At 43.4% G+C, this 27,161-nt stretch overlaps 1 protein-coding gene across 1 annotated transcript; it reads right to left on the minus strand.

The window, feature by feature from the left end:
* Positions 1–9,347: 9,347 nt before the first annotated feature.
* Positions 9,348–18,886, minus strand: VNN1 (vanin 1; the record flags this gene model as incomplete). The annotated part of the gene is made up of 7 exons (XM_080929575.1): positions 9,348–9,524; positions 10,987–11,157; positions 13,053–13,411; positions 14,503–14,794; positions 15,571–15,763; positions 16,736–16,866; positions 18,671–18,886. The coding sequence occupies 7 exons, from the start codon at positions 18,884–18,886 to the stop codon at positions 9,348–9,350; spliced, it is 1,539 nt and encodes a 512-aa protein (XP_080785701.1).
* Between the last annotated feature and the right edge of the window lie 8,275 nt (positions 18,887–27,161).

Raw genomic sequence — 27,161 nt, forward strand, 5'->3', positions numbered from 1 at the left:
AAGAGCAGGAGGATAATTTTAAAAATCTAAGATAGATAATGCTCATCCAGCAAACCCACACTCAGCCAAAACAGTTTCTATGTGAAAGAAAAAGAAAATGCCTCCTCAAAGACTCCAGGGGGAAAAAATCAATATTAAAAACAAAACATTCCAATAAAAAATTAATTTTACAGAAGCATTTTAATGTCTAGGCAAGAAGAATAAAACCGATGATAGAGAGTAATATTTTCTGAACTAAGTTTGATTTTAAATAAACGAGGATTGCCAGGAACGGTGGTGCATGCCTCACCTCAGGAGGCAGAGGCAGGTGGATCTCTGTGAGTTGAAGGCCAGCCTGGAAAAGAATCCGAAGGCTGAAGGGAAGGCTCAGTGGGGCCAAGCTCCTGCCATGCTGACCTGAATTCAATCCCTGGAACCCAAGTTAAGGTGGAAGGAGAAAATAACTCTGCAAAGTGGCTTGCTGCTTTTCACACTAGCATCACAGCAAGTGCACAAACCAGAGACAACAGTATTTTAACTTAGAAAGCATTGTGTTTGCACAGCATGAGGATTTTTAACTGAAAAATAATTTTTTTGAAGCTTTGAAGCTATTGATGAAGCTTATTATTAAAAGCACTTACCTAACGTGTGACTTCAATTCTGAGCATCAAAAACTTTTAAATGTAGCTATTTCTTTTAGTCTAGTGATGCCTAAAATTGCAGTACTTAGGAAATGAAAGCCAAAGGATTTGACAAAAATCTTATTTTTATAGGAGGAAAGAAACACGAAGAAGAGGATGCAGCCTTTCCAGAGGCTGGAGTTATTATGCCTGAGAAGGAACATGACCAGAAGCAAGCTGCACATAACAGAACAGATGGCAAAACCCACTGGAGTCCTCACCATCACAGACCAACAGAAAAAGATGAAGAGCAATCCCCCTTACATTATATTGAACGAGTTTCTGCTAGTCTAACGCACATGAGGTACATAAATGGGAGTCAGCTGATACTTCTGTGGGGAAAAGATTTTTGAGTTAGTACACACACACACTTGAGGTAATTTGAAAATATGCCAACATTTTCTCTCAATATAATATTAGCATTATAAATACCTCAATTAGTGCTTCAATAATTCAGTTCCCTAGTTTAATATAGGGTGACAATAAGATACTAGACCTTAAATCATTAATAATCCAAGAGCTAAGATTATAGCCTTGTGGCAATTTTTGGTATTTAAAAATCTTTGTGTCTAATCTATACACACCAAGAAAACTGACTATTTCCATGTTACGTTTTGTTTTACATGTACTTTATGCTTATGGTAACTAGTTATATTTCAGTGCATACTATCAAACCTTAAAAAAAAATCAAGTACTGACAAAAATATATTCATATAGTTTTATGCCAAAATGCTTTTTAAAAATCTGTACATGTATCTCTGTCAGTTTTAAATAAAGTTGTGAGAAAAAATTGTTATGCTAAAAGAAAAAAAGATAATTTCAAAATGTCTAAAATAATCTGTGAACTCATCCAAATAAGTTCAAACTGGCAAAGCTATACTATGGAATGCACTTATTTACATGAGCTGCAAAAGTGGTTCAGTTCTAAGTTTCCCTGGCTTTCTGCACATGCAAAGTCCTGCATGAAGCACATTGTGGAACAATAAATTTTAAGCATTCTTCTTCTACCATTACATAACTAAATTATAAAAATCTTGTTTATCCATGCACTAGATAATGCCAAATCTTAGTTTCGGAGTAAGCACCAAGTCACTGATGCATCCCGTTACCTCTGTCACGCTCTCCACAAAGTATCTTCAGAACTCAAGAGGGTCCAGAACTGCTGCGTGTCTGCAGACCTTACCTCCTATGGAAAAGATGAGCCAACGGCAGAAACTCCGCCTTTGGGGCCAGGTTGCCTTTCTCTGCCTCTTGCCCTTGTGCTGCTGCAGAGAGCCACTACTGGTTTATGACACTGGATAACCAGCACACACTGAATGCCACAAATATTAACGCCGGAAGCAGATAAGCTGATAATAAATCTCTCTGAAACAAGGTACCTGTGAGCTATCAATAAAGCAGGAAGGCGCTTGAATTCTAAGCCACCATCCGGAAGTGTGCTGTGAGCAAGCCAAATGGCCAGGGTAAATATTACCACAACTTTAAAAATAATAAACCCCAGGGATGGGCCACCCACAATCACAGCCATCGGTGCTAACGGAATACAAATGAAAACACATATCCATTTTACCTGCCTTGGGTGTTGATTGATCTGAAAGCAAAGGACTTCTCTCTTTTACACACTGGTAAACAGGAAACAGCCAGTACTCAGAAGCCTATTCATTATTGGAGCAGGTGTTAGGCACATAAAATTAACTGAAACCTAAAATTTCCTATTGTTTAAAAATGCCACAATGATACAGTTCTTATGTAGCAGTAGTTGTAGTGTAGTAATAATTTTAAGCATTGACTTTAAAGCTAGAAAGAACATTTTTTTATATCCTCACTCAGGACAGATAAAGGGAAAAGTGAGGGAACATGGGGTTTTAGGAAAATGTCCCTGTTCTCTTTAACACTCTTTGGTGTTTGATGTTTTACTCACTTTGGGGTTTTGTTTGTTTCTTGGCTTGTTGGGGGGTGTCTTAGTTAAGGTTTCTATTGCTGCACAAACATCATGACCAAGAAGCAAGTTGGGGAGGAAAGGGTTAATTCAGCTTACACTTCCACATTGCTGTTTATCACCAAAGGAAGTCAGAACTGGAACTCAAGCAGGTCAGGAAGCAGGAGCTGATGCAGAGGCCATGGAGGGATGTGACTTACTGGCTTCCTTCCCCTGGCTTGCTCAGCCTGCTTTCTTATAGAACCCAGGTCTACCAGCCCAGGGATGGCACCACACACAATGGGCTGGGCCCTCCCCCCTTGATCACTAGTTGAGAAAATGCCTTACAGCTGGATCTCATGGAGGCATTTTTTCAACTGAGGCTCCTTTCTCTGTGATAACCACAGCTTGTGTCAAGTTGACACAAAACCAGCCGATTCCGGATACAGGGGAGGGTAGATGTTTGTTTGTTTGTTTTGAAACAGGGTTTCTCTGTATAGCTCTGGCTGTCATGGACTTTAGAGCAGGTTGGCCTCGAATTCATAGAGATTCACCTGCCTCCGCCTCCCCAGTACATGAACCACATGCCCTGCATTTTTTTTACGTAGTAGTAGTATCATAAGCCATATTTAGAGAGCAATCTTGTCCTTGTGGTATATGATCTCAAATATTTACCTATTTACCTATTTTCATCCTATATACACAATTCCCAAATGGATTGCTTTGTCTCTCATGGAGCTCCTGACTTGGCTGAAGCTAAATGGAGCAGCTACAAGCAGGGCTTCTCATCCATTCGAGGCTGTTACGTGGGAAGCATATGGCGCTAGAATCCACTGATTTGTATGCCCAGCTCTTTGAGCTCTTAAAATTCACACCTTACCTGTGCTTCATTGTGGGTGAAAGGTACCCCCTGTCCTTTGAGTTTGATGTTACCATATGTCTATGGGCATTTTGCCTACATGTATGTTTGTGTACCATATGTATGCAGCTCCTGAGCAAGCCAGAAGAGGGCGCTAGATCTCCAGAGACAAGGCTTATGTATAGGTGTGAGCCGCCTTGTTGGTGCTGGGAATCAAACTGGTCATCTGGAAGAGCCCAGTGCTTTAACCACTGACTCCAGTGCTCTTAACCACTGAGCCATCTCTCTATTCCTTACAACAGCCTTTGATTTTTTTTTTTTTTTTTTTTTTTTTTTTTTTTTGATCTTCACTATTTTATTTCTAGAATGTAGACAGAAATTGGGTTTGTTTTTTTTTTTTTTTTTTTTTTTTTTTTTGAAACCTAGCCCACAGGAATGCTTGTGTTTCTGGGTGTCTTCTATGTAATCACCCCAGCTTATCTACTGTCCAAAGAGGATCAGAGACATGTGGAAAAGATGGAGCCGAGAAGAGATACGGTTCATGGCAGAACCTCCCTACCAACCTCCAGACAAATATAAGTGTAAGTCGCTGCTTCTGATGGTTTGAATGAGAACAGTTTCCACAGTCACATGTTTGAATACTTGGTCCCCAGTTAATAGAACTATTTGGAAAGGATTGAGGTTGTGGCTTCATTAGAGGAGGAATATCATTGGGGAAGGGCTTTGAGGCTTCAAATGTTCATACCATTTCTGTTGCTTAAGATAAGACTAAAAGTTGCTGATTTGTCAGAGAAGTATTTAGTACACTTAGTGATGTCAGGAAACAGGTTTAGCTGTCACCCAAAGGGAGAGTGATGACCGCGTACGGGACGGGCTGAAGGTTACAGCTTCTCATGACCTGCTTCAAACGGGACCGAAGAAAGTGGTAGTCGGGCGAATAAATGTTTTGAACACGTGGCAAGGAAAGAAAGTGAGAACTGAAGTAGGAATAGGCAGGAGAAGGGGTTCAGAATATACAACGAACAGAAACAACTCAAGCATGGGAAGGTCTTAGGGGAAATGTGAATTCAGACTACTTTATGGTCCTATCTCACTCCAGGCAGGATAGAAATCACTAACAGAACAAGTGACAGCACTCACTGATGTCATCGAGCAGGGAGCCACTGAGATGATGCCCATCTAGAGACTTTAGACCCACTGACTAGTGTTCAGAGTGTTAGAAGGTTCTCCATATCAGGCGAGAAAGGCACTGATCAAAACCTGAGATCTACAACAGCAACCAGCCTGCAGGATACACTTCTACAAAATTGGCACAAAGGATATGGGAACCTACCCTGACCCAAACTCAACCCTAACCCAGGCTCTTTTAAAATAGGATGTAAGGCCAGTCCCACTGCATAGAACTCACACCTGACATTGTGAAAATAACCAAGAAACAGAGTAGACATCAAGGCCTGATCTATATGTGAAAATGCTAACTCCACACAAGAATATACAAATTCTATAAACTCTCAAAAAGATGGCGAGACATTTTCTCTGAATTTTTACACACTTCTCTTTGTGTATGAGCTCTTATTTTCAAAAAAGGACAATGATTGTCCAAGGCTCTGACTTTTCAGCAGATTAATGGAGATGATTGCGCCCAGGGTTATCTGCCATTAAAGAACATAAGAAAATCATAAAGTGTTCAATACTTGAGAAAATTCCCAGTCAGTATGGTCTTGGGCTGGTCAGAGAAAGGTTTTGGTTAACGGATTTCAATTCTGTGATACCACAGAGTTGAACCTGCACTGTCCACAGACAAACAGCTCCCTCAAATCCGACATGCACGTGTGGTCATTTCCAAACGAAACTGTGAAGAAACCCACCATGGTCTTCTGAAAAGTATCCCAGAGAAAGACAGAATCTCTTTGCTTTGATTTTAAAAGTAGCTTACCAAGTGGTAGATAGATACATTTTATTGGGTTTTTTCAAGTAACTTTATATCATGAAGCTATTGCTGTTTGGAAATACTATTCGTTTTTATCTTATGATGAGCCTATAAGGTAAAAAAACAAACAAACAAAAATATTCAAATTAATATTCAAAAATATCATTGAGTTTACCATTTGGATGTGGGGCCTGTCCTTAAGGGTGATTTGTATATACAGTGAGACTCCCATGGAGAAACTGTTTTCCTTTGCAAGCATTTTCAAGTGGAACTAGCTTCTGGGTTAGTGCTGAGGGGCTGTGTTCAAGTCTCCTCTCTGTGTCACTTCAGACCTGTGCAGTCCTGTCATGGTTTGAATATGCTTGGCCTAGGGAGTAGCACTATTTGGAGGTGTGGCCTTGTTGGAGTAGGTGTGTGACTGTGGGCAAGGATTTAAGACCCTTGTCCTGGCTGCCTGAAAGCGAGTCTTCTGCTATCAGACTTCAGATGAAGATGTAGCACTCTCAGCATCTCCTGTACCATGCCTGCCTGGATGCTGTCATATCCTTGCCTTGATGATACTGAATCAAACCTATAATCCAGACCCAATTAAATGTTGTCCTTTATAAGACTTGCCTTGGTCATGGTATCTGTTCATAGCAGTAAAACCCTAAGACAAGGACCTTCCACATGCTAGTACAGTCTCTGTGAGTTCATATGTTCATTGGTTCCACTGTGCTTAGAAGGCTTTGTTTCCTTGGTGTACTCCATCCCTTCTGGCTCTTACAATCTCCCTGCCTCATCTTCCACAGAGCTCCCTGACCACTGAGAGGGAGAGATTTGAGGGAGACCTCCCACTTAGGACTAAGTGTTCCAAGTCTTATCCTCTCTGAACAGTGCCCAGCTGTGGGTCTCCATATTTGATCAAATTGGAGATTCTTATGAACTAGATATTAACAGAAGATGAGATAAAATAATACAGTTTTCATTTCAAAATGGTACTCAAAAGTGTCCTAATCACTACATGTTGTAATATGTTTCCAGATCAATCTTTGAAGGCAATGTCACATTGTTCTGCTGTTACATGTTTTCTTGAACGCTAATTCCAGGCTATCAGGTTATTTTCTCATTTTAGTGAGTTTATAATTAATGTTTATAACCCTCCTTCCTAGTACTAAGTGCACAAACCAGCAGGAATTTTTATTCACTTCCACTTATGTTGTAACAGCAAATGAACCCTCAATTGATTGTTTTGGTTAAGAAAAAAAAGATAAAATTTTGCCATAGATGGGAAGAAAGACGTCATCTGGTTTACCACACATTTCATTAAATCAACACTTAATCTGTGATACTGATATTTCCATAGCTCAAGTCAAAGTTTAGCCAACTAACATGTCTACATGTACTTTGCCCAGACATTAACTAGGTATTAGATAATTTAGCACCACAGTGACAGGCAGGACCTCTTTGCTTTGGCATGGTATCAAAGTTTATAGAAAGTATTGATGTCTAAATAGCAGTTCAAGGTGCTACCCGTGTTTGCTATCCATGTGACTCTTCCACCAGAAAGAGCAGTTTCAGAACAGAAGATTAGAAGAGCGTGCTCTCACAGTGGGGACGGCTCTGCCCGCAATCTGCTACTCAAGCATGAGAGCCAATACACGCGAAGATCTGATGAGGACGCTATGTTCATGTGAAAAGCAAGGTGTGGTGGGGTATGCCTACAATCTCAGGGTAAAGGATTCAGCAAGCTGCTTGTTAGAGGAGATGCCTGTCTCACGAACAAGATGGAGAAGGATGGAGGAAGACAACTAACACTGATCTATGATCTGCTAGTAAGCAGGAACATTGAATATGCACACACATATGCACACGCACATGCACACGTGCACACACACATATACATGCATTCGTGTGCAAACACACAGATAGACACACGCACAGACACACACACACATACACGAGCACACACATGCAGGAGCACACACATGCACATGCTTGCACACACACATGCACACAGAGAGAGGCAGACAGACAGACACACACACACACACACACACACACACACAGAAACACACAGACACATGCTGTTTACTGACTGTCCATTGATCATTGTAAAATTACCTTTCAGACCTAAAATCTTTCCATTCTTCATGCTAACTTTTTTTCTCTGTATCTCAATTTCATTCTCTGTGACAAATCAACAGATATAATCAACTACTTTGATATTTACTCTAGGACATGTGTATGATGATATTGTGTACTTTTCTTTTATGCCGATGATGAGGAATGTAACTCATCCCTCTTACAAAGGCAAAGATGTAACTGTGCCATAGCATTAATATAGAATCTATAGTCTCCGGGTTATCCCCACTCGAGGTTATAGTTAACTAAAGCTTTAAGTTAGCCTGGGTGTGATGGCACTGTGATCAAGCTCAGGACTTCCAGTGACTCCTGAGTTGTCAGAGGCCATCTCTGCCCTTCCCAGGGTGTCCTATCACTTAAAGATAGAAGGTACTGATGTAATAGGAAGGCTCAAGGGAAAACCCCAAATGGTTACATCCAGGAAAACGCTGCCTATAATAAATCTAAGTAGCTGAGATTGCTTCAAACTTAGTGAAACTCTGTGAGGGGATCAACACTACAAACTTGGGGTTTGAAGTGCAGGATGACAGTCTGATGCCTCATATAAAGGTTATTTCCCTGGATTCATAGGGACAGCATATGTTTTAGGACTTCAGATACACAGTTGTGCTCGGCATGAAGACCACATTCCTTATGCACAATGAACTGAAAGAAAAAAGTACAGCTAAATACAGATGCTCACTGTTTACATGTATGAAATTGGACAAGAAATCAGTATCCTTTGGGTGGGGATGGTCCAGAGGATAAAGCACTGCTGTGTAAGCCTGATGGTCTATATTTAGAATTCTAGAACCCACATAAAAGCTGGAAACTGGATAGTGTGTTCCGTCACACCAATTCTCCGGTAGCTAGGTGGGGATAGAGACAGAATTCTCTAGAAGCTTAGTGGCTGCTCAGTCTTGTAATTTCCCAACAGTGGTTTACAAAGACTGACCCTCTTTCACACTAGGTGATAGGTAAGAATGAAACCCAAGTTTGCCCTCTGACCTTCACATATGCACATCCATTCCAAACAACAATGGGCAGGCACAAGCATTCCCTTGTGGCTTTCTTGTTTCCCAAGTCTAGGCAATTTTCAGTTACCTGGGGCTGTACCATCAATTCAGGAGCCATCTTCTCCCACAAGTCTGTTGGGGTTGGGGACAAGGCCTGGCTGGATACTCTACTTTAGATTTGAAAATGGGGACCAGGAGAGAACTGTGCCTCGGGATGTTGGAGGCCCAGAAGTTCGACGTGTTGGCAGGTTTGCTTTCTTCTGAGGCCCCTTTCCTTGTTGTAGATGGCAGTCTTTTTCTGTGTTCACATGGCCTTACTTGATTCCTGTCTTTGTCCTGGTTTCTTCTGAGGATATCAGTTGGATTAATGTACATCTAATGACACCACTTATGTCTTTATCTCCCAAGACATCAAGGTCACATTCTGAGGATGTGGGAAATAGGACTCGAACTTAAGAATTAAAGCTACAGGATTTGCCCCATAAAAGAATGTACATGTGTTGTTGAGATAAATGTTAACAGCCCAAATGAACAAGCACATTGGAAATTGTAAGCGTAACTAAGTAAGATGTGTAATAGTTTCAAGCCACTTGTAGATATATATTATGATATTTTGAAGTGCCTTTTAACTGTGATTTCTTCTGAAATCACATGTGACCTTCATTGGCCCTACATCTCAGTTCCAGGACAGACCAATGTTCCAAGTCTTACTAATCTTCCTGAAATGTATCTAGTGTGCATGTTTCTCTGAAGAAGCACTTTATTTGCTTACACCAAAGTCCACTGTTAGCAAACTTTTTTTTTCTGCAACCACCAATTTTAAATTTTCTAAAATAAAATAGAAAGTGTAAAAATTCTTCTATTAACACAAGTAATGTATAATGAGTGTCACAATCAGCATTATTATCAGTGAGTGTGCCATGAGGTCCGAGGAAGCGTTTGATGTCCGGTCCTTCCCATACAACCTCCCAAAGAGACTGACTGTTAACACAGGTCCAGATGTTGGCTTCAGACTAACCAGGCGCCCATCACTTAACACCTGATTGAAACACAGAAAGGTAACATAAGGTCAATGTAAGTTACAAAAACCCCACAATGCTTTTAATGAACAAAAGAAATGGCTTAACGTAATGGCCCAACTTTGTTCTTTGGATACTTAGAATGTCACAGGGTATAAGAAAATGTGACACAGATTCGTCTATTATTTAATGCATGTAATCCATGCCCGAGGATACACTTGTCTGAGGAAGCATTCCCATGAACTAAGAAGTAGGGAAAATCAGATGTGGGAGTTTGTTATTCAGTCCGTTCAGACCCTTGAAGACCACCACAAATAGTCAGTAGCAGAGGACCAAGTGGGGTTCAGACCACATCTATTACTCTGTCACTTGTTCCCCACTACCTCTAGTCTCCCATGGTGCACCCTCACCCCTGCAATCACTTGTATTAGGAACCTCCCATGGTGCACCCTCACCCCTGCAATCACTTGTATTAGGAACCTCCCATGGTGCACCCTCACCTCTGCAATAACTTCTATCAGAAACCTCCCATGGTGCACCCTCACCCCTGCAATCACTTCTATCAGAAACCTCCCATGGTGCACCCTCACCCCTGCAATCACTTCTATCAGAAACCTCCCATGGTGCACCCTCACCCCTGCAATCACTTCTATCAGAAACCTCCCATGGTGCAACCTCACCTCTGCAATAACTTCTATCAGAAACCTCCCATGGTATACCCTCACTCCTGCAATCACTTCTGTCAGGAACCTCCCATGGTGCAACCTCACCCCTGCAATTTCTTCTGTCAGGAACCTACCAAGGTATACCCTCACCTCTGCAACTACTTCTGTCAAGAACCTCCCATGGTGCACCCTCACCCCTGTAATCACTTCTGTCAGGAACCTCCCATGGTATACCCTCACCCCTGCAATCACTTCTGTCAGGAACCTCCCATGGTGCACCCTCATCCCCGAAATCACTTCTGTCAGAAAAGGAGACAGAGAGTGAGATTTTCACAGTCAAGGAAGAATGCTGCTGGGAAGACATATTGGGTTATGGTGCAAGCCATTATTTCTGGGATTTGGAGGTTTTCCTTCCTGTAAACAATAGTCACCAATGAATTCTCCCCTTCAGCTTTTCTTCCCTCCTTCTTTCCTGTAATCTTACTGGGCATTAAACCCAATGTTTGTAAGGGAATTCGCTGTTGAGTCTGGTCCTGAACCACCCAACTACCATTGAATCCTCTTCCTACTCAGTACACCTTGAGCAACCCAGACTCCATCATGGAGCGGTCCAATTAGCTTGCTTCATCGTTAAGAGCAAAAAAGGACATGCCGATCTTACTCATTTTCAGGTAAGAAATTCAGTCAGCTCAGTGTCTTTTATGATCTTCAGAGACAATGTTACCCTTTGGAAACGGGGATGCATATTTTTATTTGGGTTGACGTCAAAATGCCTCCTATACTACATGAATTGTCTATACCAAGCAAAGATTGTTACCTGAAACTCCCCAGGTGCAAGCTTGACCTCACTCAGCAATACCTCAGGGAAGACATACTGGGTTCCAAACGTGCCACTGAGGGAGAACATTTCAAACCTGGTAGAAGCTGTGTCCACTGAACTACCACAGGAGTGCAAATATGTAGTCTTACATTTCAGCAGGATGCAAATCTGGACAAGGAATGCAAGTGGAGACATTAGAGTAAAGACGAGTGTAGAACTCGCTTCACTGAATCACTCTGTAGGGTGGCCGTGCATCAAAATGCGATGCTGTGTGGTATACGCTAGACCTTAAAGGTGTGACAAGATGTTTTAATTCACTCATTCATTTGATGCTCTCTAAAGAAACCAGCCCTGAAGTCATCAGATAAGACCTGGTGATGTGTGTCTGTTTGTCTCAGTATCCAGAGACTGGCTGAAGAACCAAGAGTTCAAGACAAATCTGAACTCTAATCAGGGCCACATAAAATAACATTTTCACAACAACAAAGATAAAAGAAAAAGGAGGGAGGGAGGGAGGGAGGGCGGGAGGAAGGGAGAAAGTCAGTTGACATTCTCTGTTCTAGAAAACACCCTCTGCATCTTAGCTGGTAAAATGTTTCTTCCTTATTATAGTCGCCTGGTTTACTGCTACATTAACTGATACACTTAATTATAGATTACCACATTCCTCCTTGCTTCCTGGCATGAACAGAACAAAGAGCTGTAGACATTTAGACCTATGAAGGATACCGTCATACTCCCATTCTTCTCACCCGTATCAGTTCCAGAAATTTCCCTAGACGGGTACTAGATACTCTCCCAGCAAAACAGACACACAGGAAGACATTCTGTCACGTGTCACCCCTGCATAGCTACCCTCTGACGTCTCCCTATCCCACTAGGCACTGTGTTTCCAAAGACAGTGATGCACTCGCCTTCACATCATTAACACTGCTGTTCCCCATACTTAGTGCTCAGATGCTTGTGAAAAGGAGCAAGTATGGCTGCCACGTTCGCACAGTGCGCACAATGTTGCACAAGCAAGCACAGTTGTAGCACTGCAGAGCTCTGTGACTCGGGTGTGTGACTGTAATTGATTCTGCAATAGTATAAGGGATAGGACGCATATGGCAGACTGACAGCGGATAGCCCTGTCAGAACACTGTCACCGTTTGAGTGACATGGGCTGAAAGGCAGACTAAGGAGCCAAAACACAGGCCCTGTCTACACCTCCTTCTTAATGCTGATTGGGCGATGCCTGTACCTCAGCAGTAACTCATTCTGCTGAACAGTCTCGGGTGCAACTCCACCTATAAGCACTGAGTACATGCTTGGTGCTAAGGAAGCTCTTTGTAAAGGAAGAAAGGCATTGATGAGCGCACAGAAAATCCCTAGACCTCTCCACGTGGCATATGTCCGAGGTACTACACTGTCCTGTCTCTGAAATTTGAATAATTTTAATATTGGTGCTGCCTCTGCTCCAGCTCCTCTCTCCGGTTCCAGCCTGAACTCCTTGAGATGGGGTGTGCACCAATGTGGATGTGTAAGCAAAAAACCAAAACAAACAAAAGCAAAAATCAAAAGAAAACAAACCTTTCCTCCCTTGCTGTCTGAATAAGAATGCCCACACAAGCTCATGGATTTGAATACTTGGTCACCAGATAGCAACACTATTTGAAAGGATAAAAGGTGTGGCCTTTTTAGTTGTGTCACTGGGGGTGAGCTTTGAGGTTTCAACAGCCCAAGCCAGGCCCAGTGACTCTTTTCCTGCTGCCTGCAGATCCAGATGTAGAACTCTCGGTTACCTCTCCGACACCATGTCTGTCTGTGTGCCAACGGACCGAACCTCTGAAACTACAAAGGCCCAGGTAACACTTACTTATTGTCATCGTCACACTCTTCACAGCAAACGTGACCAAGGCATGTCCCAACTTGCTTTAGATCACAGCGTTTCATCTCAGCAATAGAACCCCTAACTAAAAGCGAGATGTATATATTCTATACTGAAAGTGATCTCCACTGATTATGACTGGCCTCCAGATGGGTTCAGCTCAGAGCGTTGGCTCCTCTTACGTTGACATTACCTGCAGATAATACTGCCCTTCCACGGTGTGCAACCCGTCGAACGCCCCAAGAGCATAAACCTCATCAGCTCGCTTCTCAGACATCTGGTAGCTTAGGTGGCAGCAGAGGTCGTTCTGGCAAACAGTGTAATTTCCTGTGATCCCTTTGAGCTCCACAAAGGTAAACTCGTCAAAAAAGATATCGCTCTGAAATTGCTGGGTTTCCGTTGGGGGTGCTTCTACCCTGCTGGCGTAGGACGTCCAGTTTACCCGCGAGTGACTTGGGTGGGAGTCCAGCTGCGCAAGAAGGAGCTTTCCTTCCTGTGTCTTCCGGTCGTAATGAAAAGCCCTTGGAGAATCGGGTGCGTAGATACCGCTTCCTGGAAATACAGTAGAAAACAGGAAAATAAAAAGATTTCATTAAAACCACTGGTATCTAAAACCCATTGTCCTTTTTTAAAAAGATGTATTTATTTGTATGAGTACACTGTTGCTATCTTCAGACACACCAGAAGAGGGAATTGGATCCTATTACAGAGGGTTGTGAGCCACCATGTGATTGCTGGGATTTGAACTCATGACCTCTGGAAGAGCAGTCAGAGCTCTTAACCACTGAGACATCTCTCCAGCCCCTAAAACTTATTGTCTTATTCCCACTGAGCAGAATATTTTACTAATTCCCTTCTGACCAAGAACAAAGACAAGGTGAAATCCAATAGGACATGACAATAAAGATATTTTTAATAAAGAACATTACATATATTGGAAAAGAATAGGTGTGCTTCTGAGTTGAGTAATATTAAAATAATTCTACCAAATGGGGACAATGTTTATTATTTTATTTCCTTTGGAGTTTTGTTTTGTTTTTTTTTTTTTTTTTCTTTTGAGACAGGGTCACTCTATGTGGTCCAGACTGGCCTCCAATTCACTATTTAGCCCAGGCTGGCTAAGAGACCTCCTTCTTTAGTCTTCTGAGTCCTGGGACTACAGCTGTGCACCTTCCCACACAGCTACAAGAATATCTTACCTGGAGATTGAGTGAACAGCATATCACCAACAAAATATTCAGAACTAGGAGTTGGGCCACAGAGATGGCTAAGTGTTGAAGAGCGCTGGCTGCTCCTCCACAGGGCCTAAGTTTGATTCCCAGCACTTTATTGTCTCTCAACTGTTGGTAACTCCAGTTCCAAGGAATCTGATGTGCTCAAAAGGTACTGCACACATGCACACACACATATATACACATATATGGGTATATTGGATTAATATATATATGTCTTTACTACATGATATATATATATATATATATATATATATATATATATATATATATATATATATATATTCATACATAGTTTAACCAATACTTTCTATTAAAAGATTACATAAGCTTTAAAAATTTAGGACTTGGCAAATAAAAGATGCACATACTAATTTTTTTAGATGCCCTTTCTGAGTGACGTTTACCTACCTGTCATTCTCCTCAAGGGATTATGTAGATTAGCTGCTAGGAAGTTGACCCCCATGCCCATGGCCCACGCTGAGTGGAATTCAATGGCTGCCAAATGAGGAAGAACATCCATCCAGGCTGTTGGAAACAGTATGGTGTCCACCTGAAACTCTGTCACCAGGGTGACAGCAGGGTCATGGAAGAGAATATCAAAACAGGTGAAGATGCCAAACTTTCCAAACGGCGTGTCAAAAGTCACGAACTCGGGCTCCATGGGGGCATTGAACTGACTTTCTCCCATGAAAAGGTTTTGCTGTAAATGAACAAACATTCAGGGAAATAAAAGTCTAGGAGGCTTCCAGAGACATTTCTGTACATGTAAAACATGCTCAGTCAACACCTCATGTATGACTACGTCTTTATGAAGAGCAACCCCTTAGGGACTCAGAGCTGCTTCAGTAGAACAGAGCCAGCGACTCCCTTCTCAGTATAGCCGGTGTGAGCCGGTGCACTGTCCTATACAGACCGGCTCAGATCTTAAAGTAACGGTGAAACAGACAACTGTTGACAAAACACCTCACCCTCATGGTGTGCAAAGAATTTCCTTCCCTCCTTTCTCGGGACAAAATGTGCTCCCTAAGGTCTTTTCAATTCACCTTTGACCCATTACCTCGGCAGAGTTTTAGAAGTCAAAGAAAGATGACAGAGTAGTTCAGTGAAGGTGGCTTCAAGTGACTGTCACCCACCTGCTGTGACCTGCTCCTGGCTTGCTGAACACACTGGGAATGCCTTGAGTCTCCTTATAGGAACTCATCACACCTAATTACTGCCCTCTTTGCTGTTCTCCCCTCTAAAGTACATTCATTATTGTAAACAATAGCTGTGCCCCTGCTCGCTTTTACTTGACTAATTAGCCAATATTAATTAACATTAATGGATATTGACTAATAAATATTAATTAATGTCAACTGGTATTAATATATTGACTAATATTTTATTAATCTCGATGAAAAGCAAATAAGATCAACATTGATAAATGTTAATTAATATTGACAAGTGCTAATTAATTGATTGATTAATTAACTTTACCTTATGGTATCGTGCAACCAGTTGACCGTGGGAATCAAACACCACATCAGTGTTGTACTGGAACCGGCCATCAGGCGGGCAGTGAGGATCGCTGGTGTTGCACGTCTTTTTGTCCCCCATGTTTGCCACGACATAGATTGAGTTGTTCTTGGCCAAGCAGCTGAGTCTCTCCTGCACCGGGGTAGAGCCAAATCTGGTATATATTTTCATTGGGAGAGAATTATTTTAAAATCTGGATTAGTTTTTAACAGAAGCCCATGGTTGGTGGGTATGATTAAAATAATAAAGACTCCAGACATCAACAGTGAGAATTTGGCCGTAGAAATTTATTCTGGGGTTAAGAATCCATCTGTACCTATTTTTGAATCATAATACGCATCAAATCAGTAATTACACATGCAGTTGCATGTTTGTTTTAGAATGTCCACAGCATACTCTGGATGTTGTAAGCAAATCCTTCTGTGGTCTGTTCATGAAACAAGACCTTACCCAAAAAAGAAAGAAAGGAAGAGGGGCTGGCAGGAAGAAAGAAAGAAAGAAAGAAAGAAAGAAAGAAAGAAAGAAAGAAAGAAAGAAAGAAAGAAAGACCTGGTGGAAGGCACACTAGGAAACACTAGGAAATAAATTCATGACTCAAAACTTCAGAACTGGAAGGAGGCTCGAAGAACTCAGAATATAGGACACCCCAGAATCTGCCTCCAGGACACAGCTGCACTGCAGAACCTGTCCTGACTAGTCAACAGTTCTGTAGTCCACTCAAAGGCCCATAAGGGAGTTAAATTCATCAGCTCTGCCGTTAGCAGTGGCTACCCACCTCCCAGCCCCAGCCCTACCAGGCTACCCTGTAGTGAGGCTGCTCCGCTCCCCATCGTGAAGTATGATGTTTTCCTAAGCCTAAGGCTTACGAAACCTCTGAGACTCTGAGTCTTTTTTGAAGTTGGTTATCTCCGCTATCCAGTGATAGAAGCGGAAATCTGGCTAACACAGGACCTGTTCAGTAACTTCAACTCTTGTCCCACGTGAAACAAGAAAAGGTTCCTAACTGAACTAGTCACAAGTTTGTTTGATTTTGTATCTTGGAGACTATCTTATATGTCTACAGTGAAATGTGATCATATCTGTCTGCTCTCCCCCACTTGCTACCCTCTGTATACTGTTATTTTACCTTTTTGGGTTATCACAGGGTATCCAGTTTGCTTGAGGGTCTGGGATATCCTCCAGGTATGGGTAGATAGTATCCCTGGTAAAATGTACACCATATATACCATCTTCCGGAGTCACAATAATGCGCGCACCCTGTTAGGAACAGAGTCAAGACCTTTCTCAGGCAGACAATCAGAGGTGGGTTGCAAGAGCTGAGAAACTTAGTGTCAGGATAGGCATGGTAGAGGACTTCAGCGAATCGAGGCTGGCCTAGAATACACAGACACTCCAGGACAGCCAAGATAAAGGCAGGGTGGGGGGAGATGGGTACTTTTTAATCTTAGTCTTCAGTTTTCTCTAACTTCCTTTTCCCAAACTGTATGCTTGTATTTTGTTTTGTTTTGTGGTGAAACAGGATCTCAAGTAGCCCAGCCTGGCCTCAAACTCACGAAATGGCACAGTCCTGATCCTCCTGCCTCTGCCTCTGCCTCCCACGTGCTGAGATTGCCTGTGTACATCTGCTTTTCCGAAACACTTTCATTTTTTAATCTGGTCATTAGCACACCAGAGAGTTTTTAATGCACACCAACAACTGTTTGTGCCATTTGGGCTCTTCAGTCCCCTGCTCCCCTTAACTATAAGCCTATTTCTTCCCCCCAAATCAACCCTCTTTGAACTTTTGGTCAGTTTTGCCTGGCTCAGTCTGGATTGAGTCACTCCTCCATTCCAGTTTAGTATCTCAGAATTCTTCTGCTCCTCAGGAGGAAGGAGACCAAATCCTGGTCACCTAGCCTATTCCTCAGTGGGCTTTTTGGAACTGAAGAGCCACCTTGAAGGTTGCTGTGGCCTTTAAAAAACCAGTTGAAATATCAACACGTAATATTTCAAATTTCAGTAGATATATTTTAGTTGCAGACTGGCTCTCATTGTGTATGTAACCCTGGTTAGGGGCTCACAGGTATCTACCTGCTTTGGGGGTCCTGGGGTGAGAAGGATGTACTACTGTACCCACCACACTGGTGTGTTTGCATTTGTTACTGCCTCCATACTCTACATGTCCCTGGTGTATAACCGACCTGTGAGTTCTTACTTAAACCTGCCCTGACCATGCTCACAATTGCAAAGTTTGCTCTAAACTTCACACTGCAGACATACTTCACACTAGGACTCAGGGGTGTTAGCAGTCATACTTCGAAAGTGCAATTAAAACGAATGCATACTTAGGGCATGAACCATGATACTTGGGGTAAGGAGTTGTAACCAGTTTAATTGTTTTGAGCCGTAAGCTGAATGTCTGTGGTCATACACTCTGAACTCCACAGATCTTGTCAAATTGCAAACTCACCCAAAAAAGTTATTGCAGTCGTTTTTTTAAAAAGCAACTGAAGGGGGCATGGCTGGAGAGATGGGTTAGTGATAGAGATCACTGGCTACCCTTCCAGAGGACCCAGATTCAAATCCCAGCACTCACATGGCTACTCACAACTGCCTGGAACAGTTCCAGGAGATCCAACACCTTCTTCTGACCTCAGTGGGTAGCAGGCACACATATGGTGTGTGCTCGCTGGCAAAATTCTCATACACATAAAATAACTTTTTTTTTTTTCAAAAAGAGACTAGCAAATGGTCCCTGCCATGTTTATGACGTTCCTTTTCTGTAGAGCAGAAAGAAAAAACCAAAATGCTGTCTATTTAGTTCCTGGGAGTCCTGCTTAAACAATGAGCTGAATTATCTCAAACTGTTCCCTCCCTTTGTTAGGGTTCTGTAACAGCCTGTTTAATAATTTTGAGGTGAAAGAATTCTAATTGTGAAACAAAGCACTTTGGCTGTGCTAGTGTAGTGGGCTGAACTGACCCTGACAGGAACTGGTTTCCTGAGAACCGTCCCGCAGCTACCTTAACACATCCCCTCCCCCATCCTCAGGAGTTAGTACTCTGGAGAGAAGAGACAGGATACCTGCTTCGCTGCTGATATGATCGCTCCTTCCAGAAGGTCCAGATTCTGGTTCATTAATGCCAGTGCCTCACTGCGAGACACAGGCACCGGGGTGTCTTTAGGTAGGATCACAGCATGCTCGTAAACAGCCGCGAGGAAAGTGTCCGGAGAGCTGGCTTTTAAGACACGGAAGACAGAAATCACCGCAGCACACGCCAGCCACTGAGACAGGTCCATACTGAAGTCGAAAGACTGCCGAAAGCCAAAAGGTGGCTTGCTATTTTTATAAACTCGGGCTCGAGTCACGTGGCTCCCAGACCTTGGTGTCTTCAAAAAAAAAAAAAAACTTAAAAGGTTAATTTTAAGAAAACTCTGTCCCTGAAAACAGCCCTTTCAGAAATGTCCTTGGTTCTCCTGTCAGGAATGTTGTACAGAAGAGGTTACTTATCTCTTCCTAAATGAGCCCACACCCATTGCCTGGAGGTCACTCGTGGGGGTGGGACAGGAGTCTAGTCACTGGAGAAAAGCTTTGGAACCTTATCTCTAGATGCACAGTTTCCCAGTGTCAGCTGCATGTCCAAACAGATTTTATGATTCTGCCCATCAGAGGGGAATATTTCAGGAGCTTTGATTAGGGCTCTGTAGAAGCTCAAAGTAGAAAGCGATTCCTTTCGCTGGATGGATACCTAACATGCCAAACTATCCAAGAGATAAGAGTTAATAATTCATCTGCGTGGGGAATGTCAATCACCTAGCCAAAGTGACGTCCCTCAGAGAGGTGGATTTACTTTTAGCCAAGCTCAAGACACTGGAAGAACAACCATCCCTTTAAAAAATATGCTGAGTGCATCCCCACCCCTGTTCCTGAGGGCAGTTACTCCAAAGCCATCTTAAGGTTCTGTTGACTCAGGTGTCCTTCCTCCCCTTTCCCCCGTCCCAGCCCCTCCCCCTCTCTTCTTTCCCTTTCCCCTTCCCCTCCCCCACTCTCCTCCTTTCCCTCTCCCCCCAACTCGCTTGTTTTGTTTTTTTTTCTTTCTTTTTCTTTTTCTTTTTTCATCTCTTGTTTCAGATGCCAGCCAAAGCCAATGTATGACCACCAAGCCTAAGTCAAACAGCACAGCTCTGTTGCTTTGTCTCTTCCTCCTCTGAGCCGCTTCTGACAGTTACAGTTTGCCTGCCTTGGAGTTTTCTTTAAACTCAAATAAAACTGTCTTCAAACGTTTGTTGTTGTTGTTGCTGCTGTTTGTTAATTAGTTTATTTGTTTGTTTTAGAAAGGCGAGAAACGTCGTAAAACTGAGTATGCTGATGCTGACCTTTAATCCCAGCACTCAGCTGTCACCCGCTGGCTGGCAGATGTCTGTGAGTTCAAGGCCAGCCCTGGCTACATAGCCAGTTTCTGGACAGCCAGAGCTACATGAGATCCTGTCTGCAAAACCAAAGGAGAAAGAAAGAAAACCTTGTGCCCTCACCTTATTCTAAGAGAACGATAGAGCGATAGAGCGTCTCTCTCAGATGAGGAACCCAGGAAGGACTGCTACCTGTCTACACTCCACAAGCAATATGAAGATGGTGGGTGTATTGTATTCTGGTAGCAAAGTGGACCTGTAGCCAAGGCTGTGAGAGGGGACATGCTCCTGTCTCTCTCTTTGGCATGTACCTGACAGCCTTCTTCCTGTGTTTCCAAGTGATAAGCATATGTGTGTTCAGAGTTCTTCTTTTCATAAACTCACTATGTAGTAGATGTGGTTCCCTCTCCACTCCTCTTAGCTAATCATATCCTCAATCCTATTTCTTTCTTTCTTTTTTTAGGCATTATAAAAGGGAGGCATGGAAATTATTTACATGATGAGATAGCTCAGAACATCAGTGGAATGGGCAGCTTCATGTGACACCATTTCAACGGTGATATCAGCCGACATGCTTTCCAAGAATGTCACAATCTCTAAATAAGAAATAATCCTTTTCGTCTAGAACTACTTTGGGGCCTCCATATTCTGGAAGAAAACTTTTAACTCCAACTTTCACATTGACAGGCTGAATCTCTCCAGCCTTTCCTTTCCTGCCTGATCCCAGAACCACCAGTGTTCCACTAAATACTTTTCCCCAGCCAAGACTTGCGCTGCCGCAGCTCCGGACTCTGCTCTCGGGCTGCTTGCTGCAAGGAGAGTCCAGCGGGCTGGCTGAATTCGATTTCTTAATAGAGCACATGGTCACATCTTGAGGAACTGGATTTCAACACAGAATTTTTTTGCAGCTCCTTTGTTTTGGAGTTTCAACATGTCGAACTAGTGTAACTAGCTTTATGATTTCAAAGTTATTAAAGTATCTCCATGGGAATACTTGAATGAATTTTGGTCACAGTTATTACAAGTAGTTGTTACATAAAAGTTTATGAATGGGCTCTCTGGAGTAATATTTGAAGCCAAGATGAGTCCTAGAACTACTAACCTTTTTAAACAAATGTACATTTTTTGAGGCACGATGTCACTATGTAGTGAGGGACCCTAAGGCCTTTTACAGTCTCACAGGCTCCTTACTGCTTCCCCTCCCACTGAGGATCTTAGAGCTCCCCTCTCCCACTAAGGGCTTTTGTAGTTCCGAACTCTCCAGGAAGGAGTGCTTCAACCTTATCTGGGCAGCCCCTAGAATGAAGAGGAGGAACCTTGATATATGTATGACTCAGGCAGGCTTCATAACAGTACTTCCCAGGGAGGAGTGTCTTCTCTGGGCGGCCCTGGAATGTAGGGCACAGGTCCTGAGATGCAACCTACATTGGCAGCAGCCAATCAATTTAAAAGTCAACTAAACCCACCAATGCTTGCCTGCCTGGTCACCATTGCTGTAGCCCACCCGTTACTAAGTGTATAAAAACCTGTACAAATGGATAGTGGCCACCCCAGTGCACTGGACTAATAAACTTCTTGCTTTTTCATCATTCCCCGATCTCTTGTCTCATTTATGGGAGCCTCAAACAGATAAAACTAAATTTGGATCTGTATTAGTCAAGGTTCTCTAGAGTCAGAGAACTTATGAATAGTCTCTATACAGCAAGGTATTTATTGGGGACTTGTGGTCTGTAGTCCAATTCCTTAACAATGACCGGCAGTAGCTGTGGAGTCCAAGGATCTAGCAGATGCTCAGTCCCACAGGGCAAGCAGGCAAAGTCCCAGAAAGAAGGCAGGCAGAGAGAGAGGGAGAGGGAGAGAGAGAGAACGAGAGAGAGAGAGAGAGAGAGAGAGAGAGAGAGAGAGAGAGAGAGCCTTTCTTGTTCCAATGTCCTTACGTAGGTCTCAAAATGCTTGTCCCAGATGACTTTGAGTTCAGTGATCTCCTTGCCTTAGTTTCCTAAGATTCTTAGCCTCTGTGCCTCAAGATCAAGATCAAAGGTGAGTCTCCCAATTCTGGATTGTGGTTCATTCCAGATATTGTCAAGTTGACAACCAGAAATAGCCACTACCGGATCTTACAGTAACAAGCCTTGGGTGGCCTGAAATTCACAGAAATCTACCTGCCTCTGCCTCCCTAGCATTATGATCAAAGGTTCGAGCCACACCACACCTAGCTTTAAAAAGACTCTCACATTGAACTTCTCGTCTAGAATGTACGATGTTTATACCAAAGAACTCACCACAAGAAAGAACTCCCTACATGTCTTGAGAATCCAAACATAGGACAGTCTGTAACCTTCTGAACTGGAGAGAAAGGCAAAGGAGACAAAAACTTAGCGGAGCAGAGCCAGACACTGGAGCTGGCCCTCCGAGAACAACACTGTCCAAGTCTGGTGAACAAGCAAAAGGGTTCTGTGGACCCTCTCATGAGTGAAAATTCTACAGGGACTGAAGGACTCTCATCCCTTCGTCAGTGTGAATCTTATCTTGAGGATCTCTACCAGGCTTTCATGACAAACAAATTTTTTAAACACCCTAAAGCTTCCTGCCCTAGGGTGCTGAGAAGTGAGAGTGTAATGACCTCATCTTCTAAAAGGCCCAGAACCTTCCATGTTTATTCTCCTTAGCTAAAACTTCAAGGCCTGGTGCGGTGGCATGCTCCGATAGGTTATTTCTCCACCAGTTAAAAAAAAAAAAAAAAAAAAAAAAAAACAATTCAAGCCAGAATAGAATATATTAAAGGCAGGTTTATTGGGAAGCTGCTCTTGGTCAACTTTACTGGCCTCAAGGAAGTCTCCATGAAGAGAATGAAACGAGGAGTGGGGAGGGAAGAAGGGAGGGAGAGGAGAAGAGGAGAAGGGAAATATCTAGATTATATAGAAAAGTGCCTCTGGGGGAAGGATAGCCCAGCCCATGGACTGGAAAGTTCAGGCTTGGGACTAGTGTATGACAGGTAGGGACTGAGGCATGCATGCTGGGAGAACTTGTGGGCCAGGTCTCCTCTGATATTTACCTCAGTTCCTTGTCCTGGGGTCCACAACCAAACCTTTAATCAAAGCACTTGGGAGCGGAGACAAACAGATCTCTGGGTCAGACCAGCCTTACAGACATCATAAGTTCTAGGACAGTCAGGGCTACCTAGTGTTTCACAAAAGCCTAAGCCATGTGGGAGAGAGGAAACAACTCCAGCTTCTCTGAACTTGACAAGGGGGAAACTGGCTCTCTTGGTTTTTGTCTTAGCAAGCAACAGAAGGAGAAATGGAGGCTCTATAGAGCATAGCAGACTGAGGAGAAACTTGGTGAAAGGCTGAGGCCCCACCACGGGACTAGAGAATGCTTCCCACAGCCATGTATGCCTCCAGCATATCACTCTGACATTCCTGGACAAGACCAAGATGTCAAAGGCTGCAGCTCTTGGATGTCATGAGCTGGGCTTGGCTATCAGAGGTGCCTGTAGCTTCTTTTGAACCTGTCTGCTGGGTCTGGTGGGTCTTCATATCTGCGATGCCTGGGATATCTCCTGGAATCTGTTTTCCTGTAGCCTGCTAAGCTATGTGGAGCAACATATAGGCACTCTGCTCTTGGAGACTATTCCAGGGGTGGTATCATAGTAAAGGGGCTCGAGATGTTGAGAAATGTTCATAGAAACCTTCAGACTTCACCAGACTGACCTGCAAGGATGGAGCACATTACTTTTTGAAGAGAAAATGGACATAACCCTCCCTAGAAAAGGGACAGGATCGCATTGGTCTGGGAGTGGCAGCTCACTGCAATCATCCAGGCATCTAGGCAGGAGGTGCAAAAGTTTGAGAAGTATGTGGTCAAACTCCACCCTGGAAAGGGGGGGAGGAAATGCACCTAACCTGGCAGAGAGCTGATGTTCACAAGTTGAAGAATGATGTAAAGTACATGGTCAAACTCCAGGCAGGGGGGTATGTGCCTACCCTGGCAGAGACTTGATGAATCAGGGTAGAGGAATACCCAGGGGGACTCCACCCTCTCAAAGGAGAAGGGAAGGAAAGATGGGGGGGAAGGATCTGATATAAGTAAATTAATTTTAAGAGAGGCAGAGAGATAGGGGGAGAGAGGGAGAGAGGGGTGAGGGAGAGAGAGAGAGAGAGAGAGAGAGAGAGAGAGAGAGAGAGAGAGAGAGACTTTGCAAACAAAACCATATACTAGGAGAAAGAAGTTGAGAACAAGAACCGAGTAAGTTAACACTGTCACTTGCAGTCTGAACTGAAAGCAATGTGTACAGGTTTGTGATGAAAGATTAGACATTAGTCTCCGTGTTACACACACACACACACACACACACACACACACACACACACATGTTAGTCATATTTTTTGAGCAATTCTGAGTAACTTTACTGTGGTCCATAAGTTGTCTGTCATGTAAGGATATATTTTTACCTTTGTAATGATGCTGTGCACCAAACCAGAGACTTGTGGATCTCCACAAGTCTTCTACCATTGAAGTGCTTCTCTGGCTACCCTTATAATTTTCAATATGTTTTTGTCACAGGACAAAATGACAATTTGGTTTAATGATCTTCCTTGGTTTTATTTTCAGCTCTAGGGCTAGTCAAAGCCTCATCGCATGAAACAACTTAGCTTCCTATGGGCTGAGCACACACACACACACGAGGTTGGGAGACTAATAAAAATGTCTTTTCTGTTTTGTTGTTTGTTGATTCACTTATTTATTTGATTATTTAGAGATACAGTTTCCTGTGTGGTTCTGGATACTCTGAAATTCCCTCTGTAAACCAGGCTGGCCTCAAACTCACAGAGATCCCCCTGTATCTGCCTCCTGAGTGCTGGGATTAGAGGTGTGTACCACCAGGCCTGGCTTTAATAAAAATTTTTCACATAGATTTAAGCATGAGGGTTAAGAGAGAAAGGGACATAGCCAAAAGCATGGGTAAAAGAGTCTTAGCCAAAATCCTGCGTTTTTTATTTATTATATATAAGTACACTATAGCTGTCTTCAGACACACAGACAGATCTCATTACAGATGGTTGTGAGCCGCCATGTGGTTGCTGGGAATTGAACTCAGTACCTCTGGAAGAGCAGTCAGTGCTCTTAACCACTCAGCCATCTCTCCAGCCCCAAAAATCTGCTCTTCTAAACAGAGAGAGGCTGATGGATGCGGGACCAGGACAAAAGTGACTCAATCCTTCTGAGTCACTTTTCCTCGTAAGGTGGGGGCAGGCACACATCAGCTTGGGAGAGAGAGGGCGTGGCTACATGGGATTGCTCCAGTTGACTTCTAGGACAAAGGGCGAAAGCCGAGGGCTGGTCACTGCTCAGTTGAAGGAGAAGCTGGCCCTCAGGGTCTCTGTGGTTGAATGAAAAGAGAAATTAAAAAGGGAAGCACACAACCGGCCCTAGGTAGGGTGGAGGAGAAGGTTTATTGTAGAAAATGTGGCAGATCACAGTCAGAGGATCCTCTAGAGTCCAGAGTGAGCATGCGTAGATTGGGCTGTGCTGTGAGCGGAGAGAAGAGCCGCCAACCAACGTGGGCAGCCTGGACCAAGAGATTGACCAAGAGAGTAGACCAAAAGACCAAGTAACCAAAATGGCTGGATTATAAAGGAGCACAGATAAGAGAAGGAGGCCCCGGAGCCTGGGCTGGAGACGTTTAGGGTAGAGGGCGGGGTGTACCAGCCATACCCTGTAACAGGTAGGGACTGTGGGGTGCAGGGAGATCCTGAAGGCCACTGTGAGAGTCAATGGGCACCTCGGCTGCTTTTCCTGGGTTTGACACGAAGCAGTGGTGTCTTCGTTAACTCTGATTTCTCAACGGGTCTGTAGGATGAGCTGCGGAGTTTGGGATTGGTGGCTTGAGTCTTGTTTCACTGGAGCCCAGAACAGAGAACCTGAGTCCAAAACAATCATTCCCTATGTTTTTTTATTCCCCATCTTGAACTGACTCGCATGAGGGAAAAATAAAAACTACCAACTAGCAACTTATGTTATGCAATATTGGAAATTATTAGATGGTGCCACAGATTCTGTTCTTCATGGAGTCTGGAAGAGAGAGAGGAAGGACTGTGTGAACAGAAGTTCTCAAAGCTCACCATTTGCACATAAACTGAGGACTGATGCTCCCTGGTACAGTTAATGGTACAGTTAAGAGTGTCTTAGTCAGGGTTTTATTACTTTGAAGAGACAGCATGACCACAGCAATTCTTATAAAGGAAGATATGCAACTGGGGCTGGCCTGTAGTTCAGAGGTTTATTCCTTTATCTTCTTGGCAGGAAACATGGAAGCGTGGCAGTGTGTAGACATGATGCTAGTGAGCTGGAAGTTCTACTTCTTAATCTACGTGCAGCAGAAGGACACTGTGCCACACTGGGCGTAGCTTGATCATATGATACCTCAAAGCCCCACCCACACCCCTGTGATACATTTCCTCTAACAAGGCCACAGCTACTCTAAGAAGGCTACCAAGGCCACACACACCCTATGGGCCATGCATTAAAACACAAGAGTCTATGGGGACCATTCCTACTCAAACCAGCACAAAGGGGAAGATTTCATTGTAGACATGAGAAAGGCAACAACCAGAGCATCTGGAAGAGTCCAGAGGAAAGAAAGATTGAATATGACCAGGGAGATCTGTGAGAGAAGGGAAAACAATATGAGATAGAGAACATGATGAGAGAGAGAGAGAGAGAGAGAGAGAGAGAGAGAGAGAGAGAGAGAGAGAGAGAGAGGAGGGGGGGGAGAGGGAGAGGGAGAGAGAGAGAGAGAGAGAGAGAGAGTAGCAGAACAAGATTATATGAAGAACGGGGAGGTGGGGGGAGGGAAGCTTCTGAGCTGGAGGGAGTGTAGAGTAAGGGAGGAGGTGAGAAACAGCAGGGAGTTTGAGATGAGTAACAGGTAGTTGAGATACTGAGGAAGCCTGGAGACCTGCATTATGTTCCGTATGCTAATAGGCACCAAAGGGAGCCATATGTCCCTTCTGCCAGAAATGAGGGTAGAGTGGAACCAGCTTCACAAGTTCCTGGGGGAATTCTGGCTTCTATCTCACCTCCAGGAATCCTCTGTACTCTCAGCTGAGCCCATTTCTGGATATTTGGACTGCCTTTCGGAGTTTGGGAAATTGGGGTTTT

The sequence above is a fragment of the Micromys minutus genome (assembly GCF_963924665.1).
Source record: "Micromys minutus genome assembly, chromosome: 15".
Taxonomy (NCBI): Eukaryota; Metazoa; Chordata; class Mammalia; order Rodentia; family Muridae; genus Micromys; species Micromys minutus.